The sequence below is a fragment of the Phaethon aethereus genome, assembly GCF_964289735.1.
Source record: "Phaethon aethereus genome assembly, chromosome: Z".
NCBI lineage: Eukaryota > Metazoa > Chordata > Aves > Phaethontiformes > Phaethontidae > Phaethon > Phaethon aethereus.
Window position 1 is genome coordinate 29821324 of NC_138577.1, and position 19295 is coordinate 29840618.

Below are 19295 nucleotides of genomic sequence, written 5' to 3' on the forward strand. Positions count from 1 at the left end.
TGACAAAACCATCGCAAACGTCCGGATCACACACTGCATGCCTACAGCCCCACTAATTGCCTCCAGCCTCCCTCACTGGCTACAAGTCATCTGGGTCTTATGGGGACCATTAGCAGACCTTCCTCCAGGTTAACGTGGCAGCAGGCAATAGCTTGCTGCACTGGGTACCAGTAGCAATATGCAGCAAAGCTGTCCTTGCCTGGAAGGTGAGAAGTAGCAACAAAACGTATTTTCAAACAAAAACGTCTTGAAAAATCTCCCCCACCCATTCAAAATGCTTATTCTCACCGCAGATGCAAAACTTCAGCACAGCTTATGGGAAGACAGGTAAGAGTGCCAGGGGAAACTGGCACTTCTTGTGGGAGTAAAGGTGCCCCACAGAGTTTTAGCTGTGAAAGTCACTAATGGACTTCAAGATGCTTACTTTGGTAAAAATGACTCAAACACCACAGAGCTGAGTTGCTCTGGTACTGAAACAACGCAGCAAGCACAGCTCACCAAGCTGATCCTCCCGCTAGAACTGAACGTTCTCTGGCTGTACACTGTGCCATGGCCACAGAAGAAGAAAAAAAAAAAGCATGTCTCCTTTAGCAGAGCCTATGGCTCTCTGCCATCTGCCTGGTAAACAGTCGAGAAAGATGTATGCGTTATTTAGATGTAGGTGAACAAAAGGCACAGGGCTGGAAAGCACAATCTCCAAACATGGATAAAATAAAAGACCTTGACCAATGAATAACGAGGCACAAGTTCTCTACATCTTCTCCCATGTTGTCATCAAAGTTATACAGCAAAGGCTGCTCGTTTTACCAGGCACAAAAGTTTATAAAAATACTTCAACTTTAAAAAAAAACCCCACAATCATCACAGCAATAATTCAAAACATGCTTTATGCTGGCGTATGAAAATGTATAGCCTTGAATGACCTGTGTCGGAAAATGGCAAGAACATAACACTGACTTTTTTTCCACAAAAATCAAAACTTAAATTGTTCTATGAGACAGCACACAGCAGAAGATGAAATACATCAATGTGAGCAAGCTGAGAGCCAGGAAAAAAAATTACAAATTCCCTTCTCTAGATACAATGAATAGTTTTCAGACAGCTCATCACATTTACCCCCAGCAATCTGAGCAGGGGTTAATGTTTCACTGAAGTAACAGAGCTATGAAGTCAGCGAAAAATGCAGGCAGTTAAGTGCATGGATCACACAGGACTGCCGAAATACTCCTGTAAATGCAGAAGCGGTCACCTGAATTTGGAGAAAGAAGTCCACACATTCTTGGTGAGGGGCTGACCAAAGTGACATGCATGTCTAATGTGTGGTCCACATCTAATGGGGCATCTGTATCCCCAATTCAGGTGTCTTAGTGCTTCATTCAGACACTGCAACTACTCATGAATGCAAAATTAAGCAAGTACGTAAGAATAGCGTTACACAGAGGGTAAAGCAAGGTAGGCTTTGAAGTGCTCCTATCGTAAAGACAAACATTTAACTGTTCTAAATCTATAGAGTAGAAACCAAAGCATTGCGTTTCCTATATACTGCGTGGAGGGGATCAGGCATCTGGGTGCTAGAAATCAGACCATCATGTTCAAGATGTGATCCTAAAGTAGCCACTGAGAAACACTGAGGACAAAGGCACTCATCAACTGACTTTGATCTTTGTCACCTAAACGTGAGACGTGAGAAAGCATCCCTTTCCAACTTGGGATTCACAGCCCTGACTTCCCTCCCCGGAGCAGGCACCTTGCCTACTATACAAATAAATATTCAAACACAAATAAGTTGCTATTTCATTTTATACAACAGTACAACAGATAAAGTACTTTCCCAAGACACGGGATGCTTGGTTTCAATTCCCACCTCTGCCCAAGTGGCCTCGGCACGTGACTCCCACCTCCCCGCAGAGTGGGACAGGCTTGTCAGAGACAGGTATCCTCAGCACCCCTGAAGGTTGTTTTAATGCCTCCAAAAAGGCTCTGAGAGTCACTGCACTGTCCTGCAGGCAAGGAACAAAATGTGGACCCCCTCCCCAGCCCAACCACTAAAACACAGTCGTGTTCACATGCTCTTTGGAGCCTAATTAACCTTCAATCATGCCGTGCACAGGCAGCCGCAGCAGGAGGGAAGGAGCCTGCAAGGCACGGCCCCAAAGGTGCGCAGGCTGCCCTTGGCTCCTGCCAGCCCCCCGGAGTTCAGGGGGACGGACAGGGCTCCACCACCTAGGCTGAGAGCAGGGACAAAACCTGGCCTTGGGACACGCAGGGAACCTAAAATCTGGGAATGCTGATGGGTATGTTGCGAAGTGGAGTGGGTGAGACTTTCCGCTTTGGACTCTGCCAGTGGAGGTTTGCGGAGCTCCCCTTGCCTCCGGGGGGAGCAACCCCAGAGCAGGACACCAGCAGCCTGCTGTTTCGGAGGGGAAGGGAGGAGGTTGACATTTCATCGCCCAGATCAGCTGGAGCACCCAGCGCAGGTACCCAACGATGACCTCATGACTTTTGGGGTGGGGAGGAAGAATCCCGCTCCGCTTCCCATCGGGCACTACAGGTGCCCGAGACCTGAGCTCCCGCAGGAGGGAGAGGCACCCGTGAGGTATGTGCCCCACACCTGCACGCCAGGACCAACTGTCCCGGTTCAGGTACTAACAGAAAAAACAAAAACACACAGATCGCGAGCGTAGATCCTGAGCCTGCTGTCCCCTTGCAGAGGTGCTTCTCCCACCCCGTCGACAGCCAGAATTTCAATTCCCCAAGCACAACTGAATCCTAGGATTTTACCACTAGAACATGTACAGGCACTCAAGAGCATGTTCTTGCTCCGACAACCCCACATACATGGTCAGCTGTGCACACAAAGCCACATGTGCTGGTATGCTATTAACAGGGATGGGAAACAAGACGCAATACTGTAACATGCGAACACCAGATCTGCATACAGTGCTTTACAACAGGGGAAGTATTAAAAAAAAAAAAAGAGGCTGTCTAAAGATAAAATAAATAATAGCAGCATTAGTGCTACGAAGGATGAGTGTGCAGCTACAGCATTTACAGATAGAAAGAGTCCTCATGAGAGATGGAAAGAACACACACCATGCAACTTGCAACCCATTTCATCTTCTTTGCAAAATGCATGTTCCTCCATACGCATTGCAGAAACTCCTATGCACTTGGGAAATACTAGATTTCCCCATGAATAAAAGTAAAAAGTTCATAAAGTGTTCTGCACGTTAAAATGTGCATTCTGTACACATTTTTTACTCTAAAACTAGGTCAAAGTCTCAGTCTGTGTAAACATGATTCTCCTGGCTCATTGACTTTAATGACACTGATGGATCTTACTGCTCTTACTTGTTTTTTAATCCCTTTCTGAAACACACAAAAGCAATTTTATGCAAGGAAGCACAAATTAAATTTTTTGCCATTCTTTCTCTTCATTTCTTTGCTTTAAGATGTAGTAAAAATTTATCTGTCCTCATTAAAGCTTTCAATGAGAGCTCTTCCTAACATAAACGTGCTGGTCAGTGCCTTTCAACCTCCTTAAAAACCCCTTTATCATACTGACAACATTTATAATGCTTACCTCCCAAAGACTTTTCCACAAAGGAGGGCAGTGTCTAACTGTGCAAAGACAGTATCTGACCCTGCCACCAAAGACAGTAACTGACCCTTTTGCTTTCTTTCACAGAAAGCAAAAAAGATCTCCCGCTTCATTCTGGTAAGATTTTTGTACATAATATAAAAAAAAAAAAAAAAATCCTGTTAGCTGTTGAGGCATATTTGAATTACCAAATTCTCTCTGAATGAAAACAACTGTAACCAGCAGAGCTTTCTGCAGCCGCTGCCGTGCTGTGCAGCTCCCAGGGCACCAGAGCTTCTCAGTGAGAGCTACTCATGCAACCAGAAGGTAAAAAAAAGCTCTAAGAGAGTAAAGAAATAAAAACTACTTTAAAGAACAGTACATAATGTGGAGAAAACACTTTCTTCTTGCTTAACAAATTCCAACACCATTATCTACAAAAGCATAACTAACAGTGAGGTAGAGTTTCAAGAGAAAACAAAAGCATGCGAGCTGTTCATAGCTACCTGCACACAACCAGACAATGAAAAGGAGGCAGAGCTATCAAGCAAGAGTCACTTAAAAGACGACAGCTTTTTCTACCTGGTTTGGATGCCCTTCTTCGAATCCTCATTTTAGGCAACGAAGGCCAAGAGTAATTAAAAGGTGAATCAGAGTCTGAGTCCATTTTTGTGCTAAATAAACAGAAAGCAGATTCCCAAAGTTGCACTTTGTTGTTCTCAACAGCAAGTCAAGTCTAAGAGTGATGTAAAATAAAGGAATGGACAAAGAAGGATCAAATTGCCCACTAAACACAGGGGAGGGAGAAGCTGCAAATGTTTGCTCTCTTCAGGCGTCCAGGCATGTAGACAGATCAGGCTGCAAATATTAAGGCAGAAGCAAGGAGGTTAAAGTATGAGAGCTTCGAGTGGAGCTGTTGCATCGTGGTCCAGAGCTATTTGAAAGGTCACTGTGTGCCGATGAATCATTAACTCACCTTTCCATTTTGATGTAAATGAAAACAATAGGAGCCAAGTAAGGAATGAGAAAATACATCTCAAAAGTAAACAAACTATTGCAAGCTTTTTCAAAGCTTTGTTTCAATGTTAAAAGTGGGGTTTACAAGGACTCTCAAATTAAGGACAGGCAAAATGCTGGAATTAAAGAAGCCAACGGTTAACAGTAAGCTAAGAGCACAAATCAATCTGCTGGACTCTATATTACTGCAGAGCAATACCTCTTCTCTCAGTATTTACAACTTTGGCAGACCTCGGGATGCTGCAGCTGGAAAAGTAGCGATAACCCACTCAAAATCTGTCACTCCCATCTTTCTAGCTCAAATGAGCTTAAAGCTTAAGTGTTATAAAGAAAGATTACACTATCATTAGAGGAGCTCTTTTATAATATTTAGTCTGAATAGTATTTTCTCCTTCACACAGTCACCAAGTTAGACAGTGAATCATAAGGATTTTGTAGAGCTGGCACCTTTACAGCTCTGGTTTAACCTCACGGCAATGCACAATACAGCTAGTGACTAATTTACAACAAATCCTCCATTCTTACACAGTCTCCCTGAACAACTCATAGGCAATTAGTATTCAGTAGGAACTCATTACCCCTTCCCCCAACATCTTTACACTACACAAACTACATTTTTTTTAAACAAGCTCAAATGTGGCTATACAAGAGCTAATACAAAAATAACATGTCCACTGTTTCTTAACCAGCTCCACCAAACATTTCTTTTAGTTACTCCACAATGTATGTGTTTTTGTATTCCACATAAAGGAGGAGAGGCAATGTGGATCAGCTTAAATGTCAGTTTTTGGAAGATGATGACATTTGAGCTTGTTAACATTCCTTACTTCACTTCAATTATTTTTCGGGCTGCTGAGGTCTGCAGCGCTACTTCTGTATTATGTTTCAAGTGATTCCTCAATCCGCATTTCAGTCGGCGATAACAACGTATTTGTTGAAAGAAAATAATGCAATTCAAATGCAAATTTAATTCAAAACCCATTAGAAAAATATCTATCACGTTTTCAGGGATAAAATAATTATTATACAAGCACTTCATAAAGTGCACAAATTACATAAAACACAGTTGAAACACATCATTGTTCTGCCCTTCCCTTAACTGAAGTTCTGCCAGCTTTGTTAGGCCTGAAAAGAATAATTCGCCCCAGACGCTGGAAGCCTTAGACTTTCACTTTAAATATTAGGCACTCCCATAGACTTTGTTTGATTTATACATATAATTAACAGCCCCGGGGAATTACAACAGACAAAGGATGACTGAAAATACAGAGAGGATATAAATCCACGCTTTAAGCACCCACTACAAAATATCTCCACTCCCCGGAATGTCAGGTTCAAATTGCACTGATAAATCCCCTGGGCATTCAGGAATGCAGGCACTGACGTACACCTTCCCACCTGCACACCATCCAGGGCACTCGCCGGCCTCCCATCGTGGCCGCAGTTTGAGAGAAAAGGAAAGGACGCGGCATATTTGTTGCACAACTTGTTCACTCAGGAAATGTCTTCCCAACTGCTCCAACACAGAAGATTTCCCCTCTGCGCAGCAGTTTTCCCTACCCAAGTGCACCGTCTCGCTCATCGGATGTATTTAATGCCAACTGGAATAAAAGTCTTAATTTCAGACATGTACAAAAGGCAGCGTTCCATGGGCGAACAGCAGTTTACATTTAGAGAGAGAGCTGTATGTTTTACCCCAGCTTTAAAATTTCTCGCCTTTCAATTTTAGCAGTCGTTCCTTTGTTCTACTTTATGAGAAACGTCAAATTTTGCTTACTTCTGTGGTATCTCCATTTGTGAATCTTTTCTCTAAATTGACCAATTCTGGCTTTTTTCACTTATACATTCCACTAAAATACACTTACTCGCTCCCATCGGTCTTCCTGGACTTCTGTTTAGCCCAGGAAGGGATAACTAGAACTGAACAAAACACTCACAATGCAGAAATGCAGCCGATGTATTTAATGGCATTAAAATATTTTACATGCCGAGACATTTGCTTTCCTGAATGACCTTTGTACGCTGCATAAATGTTTTCATGGGCTGCTCAGTTATTGCCTGCTCCCTCCCTTAAACTAGCAGCATTCATTCAGAACCTTCTAACACAAATGAGTAATTAAAGATTGTTAAATAATTTTTCAACAGCAGCCCTATTACAGAACACTCAGAATCCAGCTGCTAAACTTCTGCGGTGATAAAAACCTGATCATTTACTCCTGCCATTTATCCTCTAATTCTTGGACAAGTTCTTAGGCTTTTCACCTGCTTACTGCAATCTCCCCTGAACAGGATCTTGCACAGTAATTTGTCAATGGTGGTCTAAAAGCGCAGATAAATTATCAACCTTAACTGCTATTTCTTAAGGTTAATTGAATATCACTCACGTTATTTGCTCTGCTTGGGCCTTGTGAAAATTTTTTTTTTCCTAGTTTGTAAAACTCCTTTATGCAGCCATGAAAGACTTCACGCTGCTTTTTGCCACAAAGAACAGCTTTGCCTTATAGTCTTCTGTATTAAATAGAAGAAGAATATTTTTCTTCCCTGTTCTCACACTTTGTGGGATGATTCAACCCACTTTTCACCTGCCACTCTTTTTTCCGAAGCGGTGGCATTTGCATGCAGCTAGCACAGAGACCTGGCAGCTTAAGAGATAAAAAGTGCTTTCTAGCTGGAAAATATTAACCTTACTTTCCACCGAAAAAATGTTTTCAATTATGTATACCAAGGTATAGATGTGAAGATAAAGAACAAATGGGGTTTTTGCGTGCATTACCTAAGGCTAATGGTTTTGATAAATAACGTAATGCCTTAAATTCTTTCACTCAATGCTTGCCAAAGCACATCCGTACGATATAAATGTTTTTCAGAGATACTACGGTCTATTGTCTATTGTCTGATCGTTCCCGCGGCTCGTGGCAAGACGGAAGGAAGCAGAGGAATGTCACCAGCATCCGCAGTCTCCATAGAACAGCACTGTCGCCTCCCCGGCGCACTCAGAGGACAGCCCCGTGGTGGTGAGCGGGTGGGCTCCCTCTCCCCAAACACTCCTAAACCATGGGCTGACAGCTCTCTCTCTCGGGCAGACCAGAAGGAGACAACAGCCCTGAGCCCAGTGCCCCCTCCCCAGAGAGTGAAGGGATGCACACGGGATGGAAAGCAGGGCTACTGACCCCAGAAACAGGGCTGGGGAGGGTCGCTGTTGGACACAGGTGAGGTGAGAGCTGCCTGAACAATGATTCTGCCAAAAATGCCCTGCCTAGCTTGCTCTGGGCAGAGTCTCCCCTGACATTAAGGATGAAATTGATTCCCCCACCTTTCTTCTGCCCCAGGACCAGCAGAGCCTGCAATCATTTCCCAAAGCTGCAGAAAAAGCTCTGACAAGGAAAGATGGTGTGGAAAGGGCTAGGTGATCTTCTCCACCAGCCCCTGTGACCCACGGGCACACGTGGCTTTCCTACCTTCCTCATTCTGTTGTCTTCATTGTTTACAGCACATCTTCCCACAGAGGATCAGAAAATGTACCTGGACAAAATACCTGCATTGCCCTACATTAGACGTAACAATCATGCTGAAAACTCAGCAAACGTGAATTAAAGACATTTAAATTAAAAGCAAATGCTACCAGCCAGATCCTACACACCAAGCACCCTCCAAACTCCAACGCTCTTGCCGCCTGCCCGCAATGATGACGCGATGGCTGTGCAGACTGCTGTCAGCAACCGCCTCACGGGTCTTGCAAGATGCCTTGTCACACGCATTATTTCTACCACCTCTCTTCTCTACCAAAGACCTTGGTCTTTCTTACGAAAGTTTGTACTGGAATAGTGGGAAAAACTTTGCCACATCACTATTCTCCCCCTCTCCCTTTCCCAAATCACAGGGGAAACACTGAAAAACACAGAAGCAAACATAGATCCTTACGATCTTGGCAGATGACCTCCCACATTTGTTTTTACGATCTTCCTTATTGCTATATTTCTAATGGGTGATTCATGCACTTAGTTTGGGGAACCAGCCCCTTTATTTCCCTATTTTGTGAACAGAGACCCGTTGAGGCCTCCCACAAGTAGCACGAGAGTTGGGGATTTAAACTTGTTCAGCAGCAGACCTCAGAAGGCCCAGGCAGGCAGTCACTGCCCATCATCGCTGCCCAACGTATGACAGCATTCGGTGGATCCCGCCTCTCTCGCTAGCGCGCCACGGCAGGCTCCCCATCCCGCGTCAGCCGGAGCGGGACCGGGCTGGGAAGGGCAGGGAGCAGGCAGGTGAAGGAGGAACAAGGGATTTTCTTGCACTGCACACTTTCTATCGAAAACACGCCTGCTTTCCACCCTTTCAACCCCGATGAGGCTGCAGGTTTCAACAGTCTGGAAGATGGTTAGCGTTCAGCATGGCAGAGCCTCTTCCTCCCACAACCAGTTTAAGGTGGCAGATTTTGCTCTCCCAGAAAAGCGTGGTCGTGGGTGAATTCAGCTATGAAACCTAGGCACGTTCCAACATGAGAGTAAATAGCACTGACCTCCCCAGCCCCCAAACCTCCCGCTCACACCTCCCCTCATGCAGGTCTTCTCCACTCTTCCAGTCAAACAGATGATGAAGAAACCCACGCACACTGGAGACCCCTTTTCTGTAATGAAAATCTCCTATAGATGCTGTGTAGACAGATACCAGATATATTAATGACAAATACAAAATAACGATACGGGACTATAAACTTGGGTCAATTTTTCCTTGACTTATTTGTGCAGTTTCTTGGACACTGGCCTGGAATGAACAGAACAGCTGCCGCCTTCACAGACACCCTGCTGAGAGCTGCAGGCCACCTTACCCACCTCCGAAAATGCTGTTTTACACAGACTCCCGAGTTCACAGAAACACTCTGCAGTCACCGCAGGCTGCAAGAGAGGCAGAGTCAATTTGTGTGTGCCACTTTCTGGACTGCTTTAAGCTAGACTGCCAGTCCAAGTGGTTTTATGCTCCATTGCATTTACTTCCATGTGGATCTATCCTTTTACCAGCTCCAGACAGGGCACATGGAATCACACTGTTGCTGCAAACCATCCAGACTGAGAGGAGACCGTGCCACCTAAATTTATACCTAACTCATGACTATTCCCCTACAATAATATCTCTAATTACAATGTGAATTATGAAATTATTTTTTCAGGCTGTTCTTTTATTGTTTTCTTTGAAACCAGGGTGACAACTACAATTAGAACAGCTGTAAATGAGTAAGACTTTCATGCTAAACGTATCATGTTTGTGATATTCAATGAATGATGCATTATTCTACAAAAAGCTATTAGCAATACTTACCTTTTTTGAAAAGCAACTGTTTGTAAGTGGTGTTTTAGGAAAAACAACGAGAAAAAATCTTGTTTCTTTGATAAACTAAATGAGCAATGTACCTTCAAAAATTTAGGAGAAACAGCTTTGCATAAACTATGCTAGTACTGCAAGATCCTTGGAGAATACCCACAAGATTGGGATGAAGAAGGGCTCAGAGTTTTTACAAAACTGAAGCAAAAACATGACCTCTGCGCAATTCTGACTCAATGTAGCCCCAAAGAGCCAGTGGGCATGCACACTGCATTATCACTGGCTTTGTCCTGAACTCTTCGTGTTGTCCAGCTCACTGTCCCACTGCAGGATTTCAGTGTTCCTCTGACTCAGACCTTTCTGATGTCTGGTTCATGACTGACTGCAGTTTGGTTTTTTTTTCCTCTTTTAATCGCACCATTCACCTGATGTGGTTTAGGATAACGAGCTCAGTTTAGGATAACAAGCTCATTAATACTACTTTCACATGACAGCGGTCGGTATGCCCTAACTCTTGAAACACCCACTAAGCACTTCCAACAAAGTACATAAAGAGATAATTTGCCTAAATGCTCTCCTTGTCCAGTATCTATTCACATCAAAAGACTAGCTGGGATATGCAGTACACATGCAGATGGAAAGCTCATCACTTTTTGTCCCGTACCCTGATGAAAAGCTCCCTTGAGTTTATTTGCAAAAGCTTGAGAACTAAAGGCTAGAGTCATTAAAAAATCTCTTCCTGGTTTCAGCTCCAGAGAGGCCTGTGTGAGCCCCAGCAACATGAAGAGCACACATGGCCTCACATGAAAGCAAACCCAAGTTTGACTTGGACCTTGCTCCTACTGAAGTTTCGCCAATGACTTGGTTGTTGAGTCTACACTTACACTGGCAGCCTGCACCACCAAAAAGTTCACCAAAGACCCATCTCATTAAAAATCCAATTTTCCATGTTTCAGGGAAGACTTCAAGGGAAGGGCTGCCTCTCAAGGAGGAGGAAAGCTGAGAAATCTGTTCATGTGTGCACTTTCAAGACTACAACTGTTTCCTTCAGAATATATTTCTGGATTATATTTCACATTTAAAGAGTAACTTGACATTAGATATATCCCAGATTGTTTATTTATGTTAGCATGAAATGAGACCGGGCAGAAGACGGGCAAAATTGCTTATTTAAACATCAGGGAAAAAAAAGCCTCTTTTTGAAGGAGTATTTTGTTGAGCAAATTTGTTTTGGATTTTAGGGAGAGGAGGAGGACAAGTTCTGGGAAGCCAGACAGCATATGTTTGTAACTTGTTCATTTTTCTTTCTGTCTTCCTTTTGAGGTTAACTTGAATTATAATGTCTCAGAAAATCAAGAGTGGAGGAAACTCCAAGAAACAAGAACAAGCTTGTTTTAGTCCCTAATGCTGCTTCTTCCAGATTTCTCCATGGCTTTTTAGTTAAGCTCAGTTCAGGCTTACATCCCAGGAAGATTTTACTTCCCACACCTTCTGTAGCTCTCAACTATTCTGCAATCTTCAATATTTAGTTTTTTTATAGACACTAAACAAATGAGAATATGTTTTATCTACTGAAATAAACTACTGCCATGTTTATATGTTGTTTAAAGGTTGCTTCTGGCAGAACTCTGACAGATCAACCCCAAATTAAGCCCTTCTTCGGCAAGGTGCAAGGAACCATGCAAAGATTTTACAGAAGTAGAAGCAGCAACATAAAGATCTCTGAAAGCTGCAGCAAAAAAGGGCAGAGTGCAATTGCCACAGTCATTAGCTGCGGCAATAACTCTGCCGTTTTCTTCAGCTATTATTTTTCTCTGCAGTTTTCAGACCACCTACCTTTCAACTAAAAATGAGTTTTTAAAAAAGCCTCCTTTACCACAAACTGACCTTCCAGAACTTCTTCAGCACAACCAGTCTGAGTATTTGCACATCTCCAATCTTCCAATTAATGCAGTGCCTTTCTCACCTCACTCTGTATGGTCCTCCTTGTTTCAGGAGAAAAACTGAGACACAGGGAAAAGATAAGTGACATGCCCAAGGTCCTACCATAAATTCGTTAAGGAGAGAAATCAAAGCAAAGTTTTGGAGCTCCCGGACTAGAGATGGTACAGCTGGATCACCCAACCTCTCTCAAAGCATACAAAAGGGAAACACAGGATCGAAAGCTGCCAGGAAAAGATAAAAGCAACCACAAACAGAAAAGATCTTCATAGCCTTAATGACAGGGCTCTTGTAACTGTCTCAAATAGGCAACACTTAACATGTAACTTTCACTTTTAGCTATCAATAACCATAAAATTATTTCCTGTAGTTCCAATGTCAAAACAGGCACATGCCTCAAAACACTTATGAATGCAAACATTCTGCACACCAAAAACCAAAAGCAAACAAACACTAAAAATGGAGTGAAAGATGTGACCGCAGTAAGTAGAAAGACTAATCATTTTACAGATATAACAAAAACTGCGCAAAGGCAGGACTCCAGGCAGCAGGATCATGCTTTTTTCTGTCTTAAAAAACACACCTTTTTAAGTCTTACCAACTACGGTAAGGAAATCTAATTTAAAAAGAACAAAACAGCAACACTGAAACCAGATTTTTCTGCAGATTACAGTGCAGCCCTACCGGTTTACACAGAGAAGAAGATCATTATGTTCTGTTCCTTAAACTGATCTGTGGTTAAACTGGGATTTCTGTGGAACCATGAATATCAACAGGCAGACTCTACTAAAAATGTTTTGTAGCTGCCTAGTCACATACAGCGAACTGCCAAAAATTTGGCATCAGTATTTTTATCTCTTGAAGTGCAAAACGTGGCTTGCAGAACTGTTTCACCTCCGGCAGAGCAAACAGAATAGATTAGACAGACATGACTAGGTCATTGGCACTGTAACTAGGCGAGCAGGAAAAATATTTTGATAAATTAACATCATCCTGCCTTCCTGAAGTTTAGGGTGAAGGGAAAGCTATATTTCCTTGGAAGAAAAACTGGGGGTTAGATTTTTCTTATTGGAAAAAGGAAACTTTTGCAGCTTTATAAATGGCCTTGTGAACATCCTCTTTCCCAACCAGCTATGAAAAACAGGAAGGAATTATAAATGTTTAAAAACACATGCCCAGCTAACACTGTCACATGCCCAACAGTAACTGGATTCAGCTGTCACCTCCTAGAGTCTCTCCCAAAATGTACAGGGTTGCTGACTTTGAGGATGACAATGCCTGGCAATAATACATATGCTTAATATTGAAAGGAAAAAAAAAAATCCTTTTTTTGTTGCTTTCCATTTTGTTTCTTCCATTCACTCTCCCCAACTGGACATTGTTTTTGTCTCTCAATCTTTCCAGTGTGTTTCTTTCAATGAAAATAAAAGGTCTTTTTTTTCTTTTGTAAACACAAAACAGATCTCAAACAATTTCGAGGGGAGACAAAAACAGGGGGAAGAAGATTGGCAGGTGTGACTAGCACTGAACTCAGGAGTTTGTACAAAAAACCCTGTTCAGCCTCATCTAGCATCCTGTTGTGCCCCGCAGTTTACTCCTATTCCTTCAATTCTTGAATATGGCAAACCCCAAAACCATTGTCTGTAGTTCATGTGGCTTCTTATTGGCCCATCCCCACCCTGACATTCACAGAGGTGGGATCCCAGGGGCTCTCCAGTAATCCTGGAGGACAAGAAGCCTCTTGCACAAAAAATTGAACTGCACTTCTCAAAACTGAAGTACAAGACTCAAATGGTGCGTAAGGCAGTCAGGTACCAACCCAAAGTTGGAGAGTTGGTACCCTTTTAGCATCCTACCAACTGTTGTGAGTACCCCTGCAAAGATACTCTCAAAACTTTGTTGGGTGTGGGGAAAGAGCCAGAACAGTCACTATGCTTGAAAGGGAAGTCTGGGGAAGAAAAAAGAGAGCAGGAACAGCAGAGCCCTTTCAGGAGCCACCGCTTCTTTAAAGGTCCCTTCCAACCCAAATCATTCCATAACAAGATTGATTTTTGGTAAAGGTTTCTAAAAGCAAGGACCAGGTGGCCAAGAAGGCCAACAGCATCCTGTCCTGTATCAGGAATAGTGTGGCCAGCAGGAGTAGGGAAGTGATTGTGCCCCTGTACTCGGCAGTGGTGAGGCCACACTTCGAATCCTGTGTTCAGTTTTGGGGCCCTCACTACAAGAAGGACATTGAGTTGCTGGAGCATGTCCAGAGAAGGGCAATGGAGCTGGTGAGGGGTCTGGAGTACAATTCATATGAGGAGCAGCTGAGGGAACTGGGGTTGTTTAGTCTGGAGAAGAGGAGGCTGAGGGGAGACCTTATTGCTCTCTACAACTACCTGAAAGGGGGTTGTGGCGAGGTGGGTGTCAGTTGTTGAGAGAAGCCGCTGCCCGAGCACACACACACCAGTCACGGAGTCGCACACGCAGCACCCAAGACTTTACCTGCTGGGACTGGAGACCCTTTGCAGCGGGCGACTCCAGGGAGTCAACGGGTGCCCCTTTCGACTCCTCCCGCACACGTACACTCACTGTCGGGCACCTCCTTTTCCCTCAGGCACGACCTGAGGTTTCCCGAAGCAGAACCTCCGACACAACGCAGTAAAATGCTGAAGAACAGCTTGAGCTGGATGCTGCCAGAGAGCAACCCTGAACAAAAGAATCTCTGGGCAATTATACCCTTACAGTCTAAGTTCCCCTTCCCCCCTATTGGTTCGGTCCAATAGTAGTATTTGGGTCTGGGGTCTCCTTGTTCCTCATTGGATCTTTTCTCTGACTCCAGGCAGGCCCTTCCTTTTCTTATCTAGAGGAGGCAGCTTCTGCTGATGAATATGGCCATCTTATCTTTCTAGTTTACACTGGTTTCAGGGTCTTCCCTCAGAACGACAGAATAGTTTGGGTTGGAAGGGACCTCTAAAGGTCATCCAGTCCAACCCCACTGCAATAAGCAGGGACATCTTCAACTACATCAGGTTGCTCAGAGCCCCATCCAACCTGACCTTGAAGGTTTCCAGGGATGGGGCATCCACCACCTCTCTGGGAAACCTCTGCCGGTGTTTTACCGCCCTCAGTGTGAAAAATTCCTTCTTTCTATCTAGTCAAAATCTACCCTCTTTTAGTTTAAAACCATTATCCCTTGTCCTATTGCAACAGGGCCTGCTAAAAGGTTTGTCCCGTCTTTTTTTTAAGCTCCCTTTCAGTACTGAAAGGCTGCAATAAGGTCTCCCAGGAGCCTACTCTTCTCCAGGCTGAACAACCCCAACTCTCTCAGCCCGTCCTCATAGGTGTTCCATCCCTCTGATCTTTTTGGTGGCCCTCCTCTGCACCCACTCCAACAGGTCCATGTCTTTCCTGTGCTGAGGGCTCCAGAGCTGGACGCAGGACTCCAGGGGGGTCTCACCAGAGTGGGGAAGAGAGGCAGAATCACCTCCCTCAACCTGCTGGCCACACTGCTTTGGATGCAGCTCAGGATAGTCTGGTTGGCCTTCTGGACTCTGAGCGCACATTGCCGGCTCATGCCCAGCTTTTCATCCACCAGTGCCCCCAAGTCCTTCTCAGCAGGGCTGCTCTCAATCCCTTCATCCCCCAGCCTGTGTTGGTGCCAGAGGTTGCCCCCACCCAGGTGCAGGACCCTGTACTTGGCCTTGTTGAACCTCATGAGGTTCACACAGGACCAGAGCTTGTCCATGGCATTGGACATCCTGTCCCTCAGGCATGTCAGCCACACCACTCAGCTTGGTGTCGTCTGCAAACTTGCTGAGGGTGCACTCGATCCCACTGACTACAGGGTGGGATCTGAAGATATTAAACAGTACTGGTCCAATACAGACAACTGAGGGACACTACTTGTCACCAGTCCCCATCTGGACATTAAGCCATTGACCACTACCCTCTGGCTGTGACCATCCAACCAATTCCTCATCCACTGAACAGTCGACCCATCAAATCCATCTCTCTCCAATTTAGAGAGGAGGATGTTGTGAGGGACCGTGTCAAAGGCCTTGACAGATGACTCTTCCCTTCTCCACTGATATAGTCACTCCACCATAGAAGGCCACTAGGTTGATCAGGCAGGACTCACCCTTGGGGAAGCCATGCTGGCTGTCTCAAATCACCTCCCCTGTCCTCCATGTGCCTTAGCATAGCTTCCAGGAGGGTCTGTTCCCTGATCCTCCCAGGCGCAGATGTGAGGTTGACAGGTCGGTAGTTCCCAGGGTCCTCCTTTCTGCCCTTTTTAAAAATGGGTGTAATGTTTCCTTTTTCCAGTCTGCAGGGACTCGACCTGACTGCCAGGACTTTTCAAATATCATGGAGAGTGGCTTGGCTACTACATCAGCCAGTTCTCTCAGGACTGACATAACTAAGTAAGAATTCAGTGTAAGTTCAACAGTATCTCGGTGAAAGTTCACAGCTTGCAGCCTAAGGCTTTGTACTAACTCTATACAATGGATTCCGTTTGAACCAGGAAGTGACTACTATAACATCGGTCTCTTCTCCCAGGTAACAAGCAACAGGACAAGAGGAAATGGCCTCAAGTTCTATCAGGGAAGTTTTAGATTGGATATTAGGAAAAATTTCTTCACTGAAGGGTTGTCAAGCACCAGAACAGGCTGCCCAGTGAAGTGGTTGAGTCATCATCCCTGGAGGTATTTAAGATATGTGTAGATGAAGTACTTAGGGACATGGTTTAGTGGTGGACTTATTACGTTAATGGTTGGCCTTGATCTTAAAGGTCTTTTCCAGCCTAAACAATTTTATGATTCTATGTGCAAAAAGAAGTGAGAAAAGTGGGGGAATTTGTACCCATTCAAAGAGCATTCACGTTCTCACTCTTAGAAGTCCTCTTTCATTTAGGCATCCAACTTCCTAGTGAGATTCCAGAGTTTGCTCATTTCTATTCATTCTTCTTCACTCAAACCCCCTTAGCTGTTTTCCCTCTTCCTCTCCCCTACTGACAACCATTTCCATTTCTCTCCTTATCCCCCGTTGCGTGCTTTTCCTGCCAAAAAAATCGCCATTTAACAACGTTGCCAAGCAAACAATTTTTTAAAAAGTAGATTAAAACAATCCAGGGTACTAAAACTATGCTATTTAGCAATATGGTTATATGAATCAGGTTAGAACATACACTGATTTTTATATTCAAATAAACCAATAAATCCAGCTTAAGTCAAATTATAAAGTTCTGGTTGTCACCAAACTATTCCCGTCCCTCCCCACTTCCACCTTTTATCACACACCCAAAGCCCACTCACTCCCCAGCCTGCCCCTCAGCCCCATCAGATCTCACACACAGTGCTGCCTGGAAATGCTCCAGACCCTGCTGAGGTCAATGGCAAAATCCCATCGGATGTCTATGTTACAAGCGTTTCAGCCAAGTGGGAGATGGGCAAGGAGAGCCCATGGTGCAGCCAGCAGCAAGTCCATGCTCCAGTCCTTACACAGGGCAAGTTATGGTGACTTACTTCTAAAACAAGCAGAACTGATTTCACTACAGCTTCTCCACAAACAAGTCAACTTTTTAAATGTACTACAAGGTAGTTAGAATTTAGGGAAGAGAGAGAGGGTTGGTTCTTTTTCAGATAAGAGGTAGAACAGGGAATTTTTCTTAGTTTAGTATAAGCTGAGCCTGTGCTTAGGACAAAAGGTATGTATATACGTGTGTGTATGTACGGATATATGTATATCTACACATTTATATCCATATTTATAATTTTACTTTATACATACATACGATACCTACGAAAATATATTTAAATCAAACTAAAAGCATCTAAATCTTCTTCCAAGTTGTATGCAAATTCACCTTTTTTTTTTTTTTAAGCCAAAAGCTCATCTACAAATCTACACTCTACCACTCCTAAGTAATAGTATGAACCATGGCCAAAGTCACTTCCTTGTTCCTTGAAGAGGACCCAGTATCTGCTGCAGCTGCCCATCCATGCACCAGAGCAGAGCAGAGACTGAGCTGGTCTGAAGCCAAAGGGCCTAGCTCCTGTTCCAGCTGTTACAAGCAGCACTGTGCAAATGATGCCTTAGAAGGAAAAGGCATTTCAGAGGTAAGAAAAAGAAATACCAACTGTAATTTCAGGGTGGAGAACTTCCACTCTGTCAGCTTGTAAGCTACCTTATGTTCCCTCCAGATGGTATAACTGGAGCGGAGACTGCAGCAGATGTGGCTTCAGATTAGCAAACCATAGTCACTCCCCAATGGCTCCACACCATCCTATGCTGAGATGCAGTCCAATACTTCGATCTTGCTTCACAAAACAGATTTGATCATATGGGCACTAACATCTCATGTATGTGCACTGCATTTTTGTACAAGGTAAGTACTGATAAAGCTGCCCTATGCTCAAAAGCACTAAAGTCAGAATAGCTGTGAATACTAACATTTTGGCTACTACTCCATATTCCCTTATGCAGCTCCCATATTCCTTGGATGGGAGAGTGAGACAAGCATGATTAAACGGTTGAAATACAGGCATTTGGCATAACAATGACTAGAAAAATAGATAACTAGATGTTGATTTTAATGAGAGATTATTACAATAATCTGCCAGCTTCTTCTTTTACAACACTGTCTCTGAGTTTACATCAGCTCATTTCCCTGTAACATATACCATCGCCATTCATGCACGTATTTCCCCTCCCTTGCCACACACACCGAGTGACCCTTCATTTTGCAGTCACCAAAGTTTGCATAGGGACTGTCTGAATGCCACCATCTGGGCTGCTCTTTCTGAGCTCAGCACTGGACCACAGGCAAGTGATGCCAGCCTGGCGCTCTCCGCCTGGCACAGCGGCTCCCACTGCCACAGCTTAGTTACTCGTTGTCTTTTTCTGCCCTGCTGTGCTTTGCATGAGACCATGTTCACCCATTGTTCTTGGAGCTTTCCCCAAACTTGAAAATATTCACCTTTCCATTTGAGTTTCAGTCTCTAAATGTACCGTCTAGTGCAACTGGTTATATTGTCCTACCAGTCCCACAGCTCACCGCTGCGGCATCTAAACATTTCTACAGGTATCATTTCATCTTCAGTCACATATGTTGGCTCTATCAGAAATTATTTTCAAGAATGTTGTTCCTACAACAGTTAATATACTACTGAAAAATCCTAGGGTATCATAATACTTTTGGATATACCACCAATCTATACTAGAGACACTTTAAAAGAGATTCCCTCTCTGACATAGATGTAACTGATTGATCTTTTGCCAAGCTAGGTTGCAATGTCAATGACCTTCACCTCTTTTAAAGAAACTGCCTTGTGTGTATTTGGCATCACAGTTTTTGGGAAGTCAAAATGATTAATTATTTCTTACCTATATCCAACAGGGCATGATCTTCATTTTCTTTAGGAGGAACCACAGAGTCTCGGAAAACCTAGAAACA

The 19295-nt window shown here is 43.9% G+C and overlaps 1 protein-coding gene across 1 annotated transcript in view; it reads right to left on the reverse strand.

The window, feature by feature from the left end:
- Positions 1–19295, reverse strand: part of ARHGEF28 (Rho guanine nucleotide exchange factor 28) — a gene marked incomplete at both ends in the record, with an annotated part of 118977 nt that overhangs the window by 56991 nt on the left and 42691 nt on the right. The window contains one exon of the mRNA XM_082013625.1: positions 19226–19286. Within this exon, the coding sequence (XP_081869751.1) occupies positions 19226–19286 (61 nt within the window). The remainder of the gene's footprint in view (positions 1–19225; positions 19287–19295) is intronic.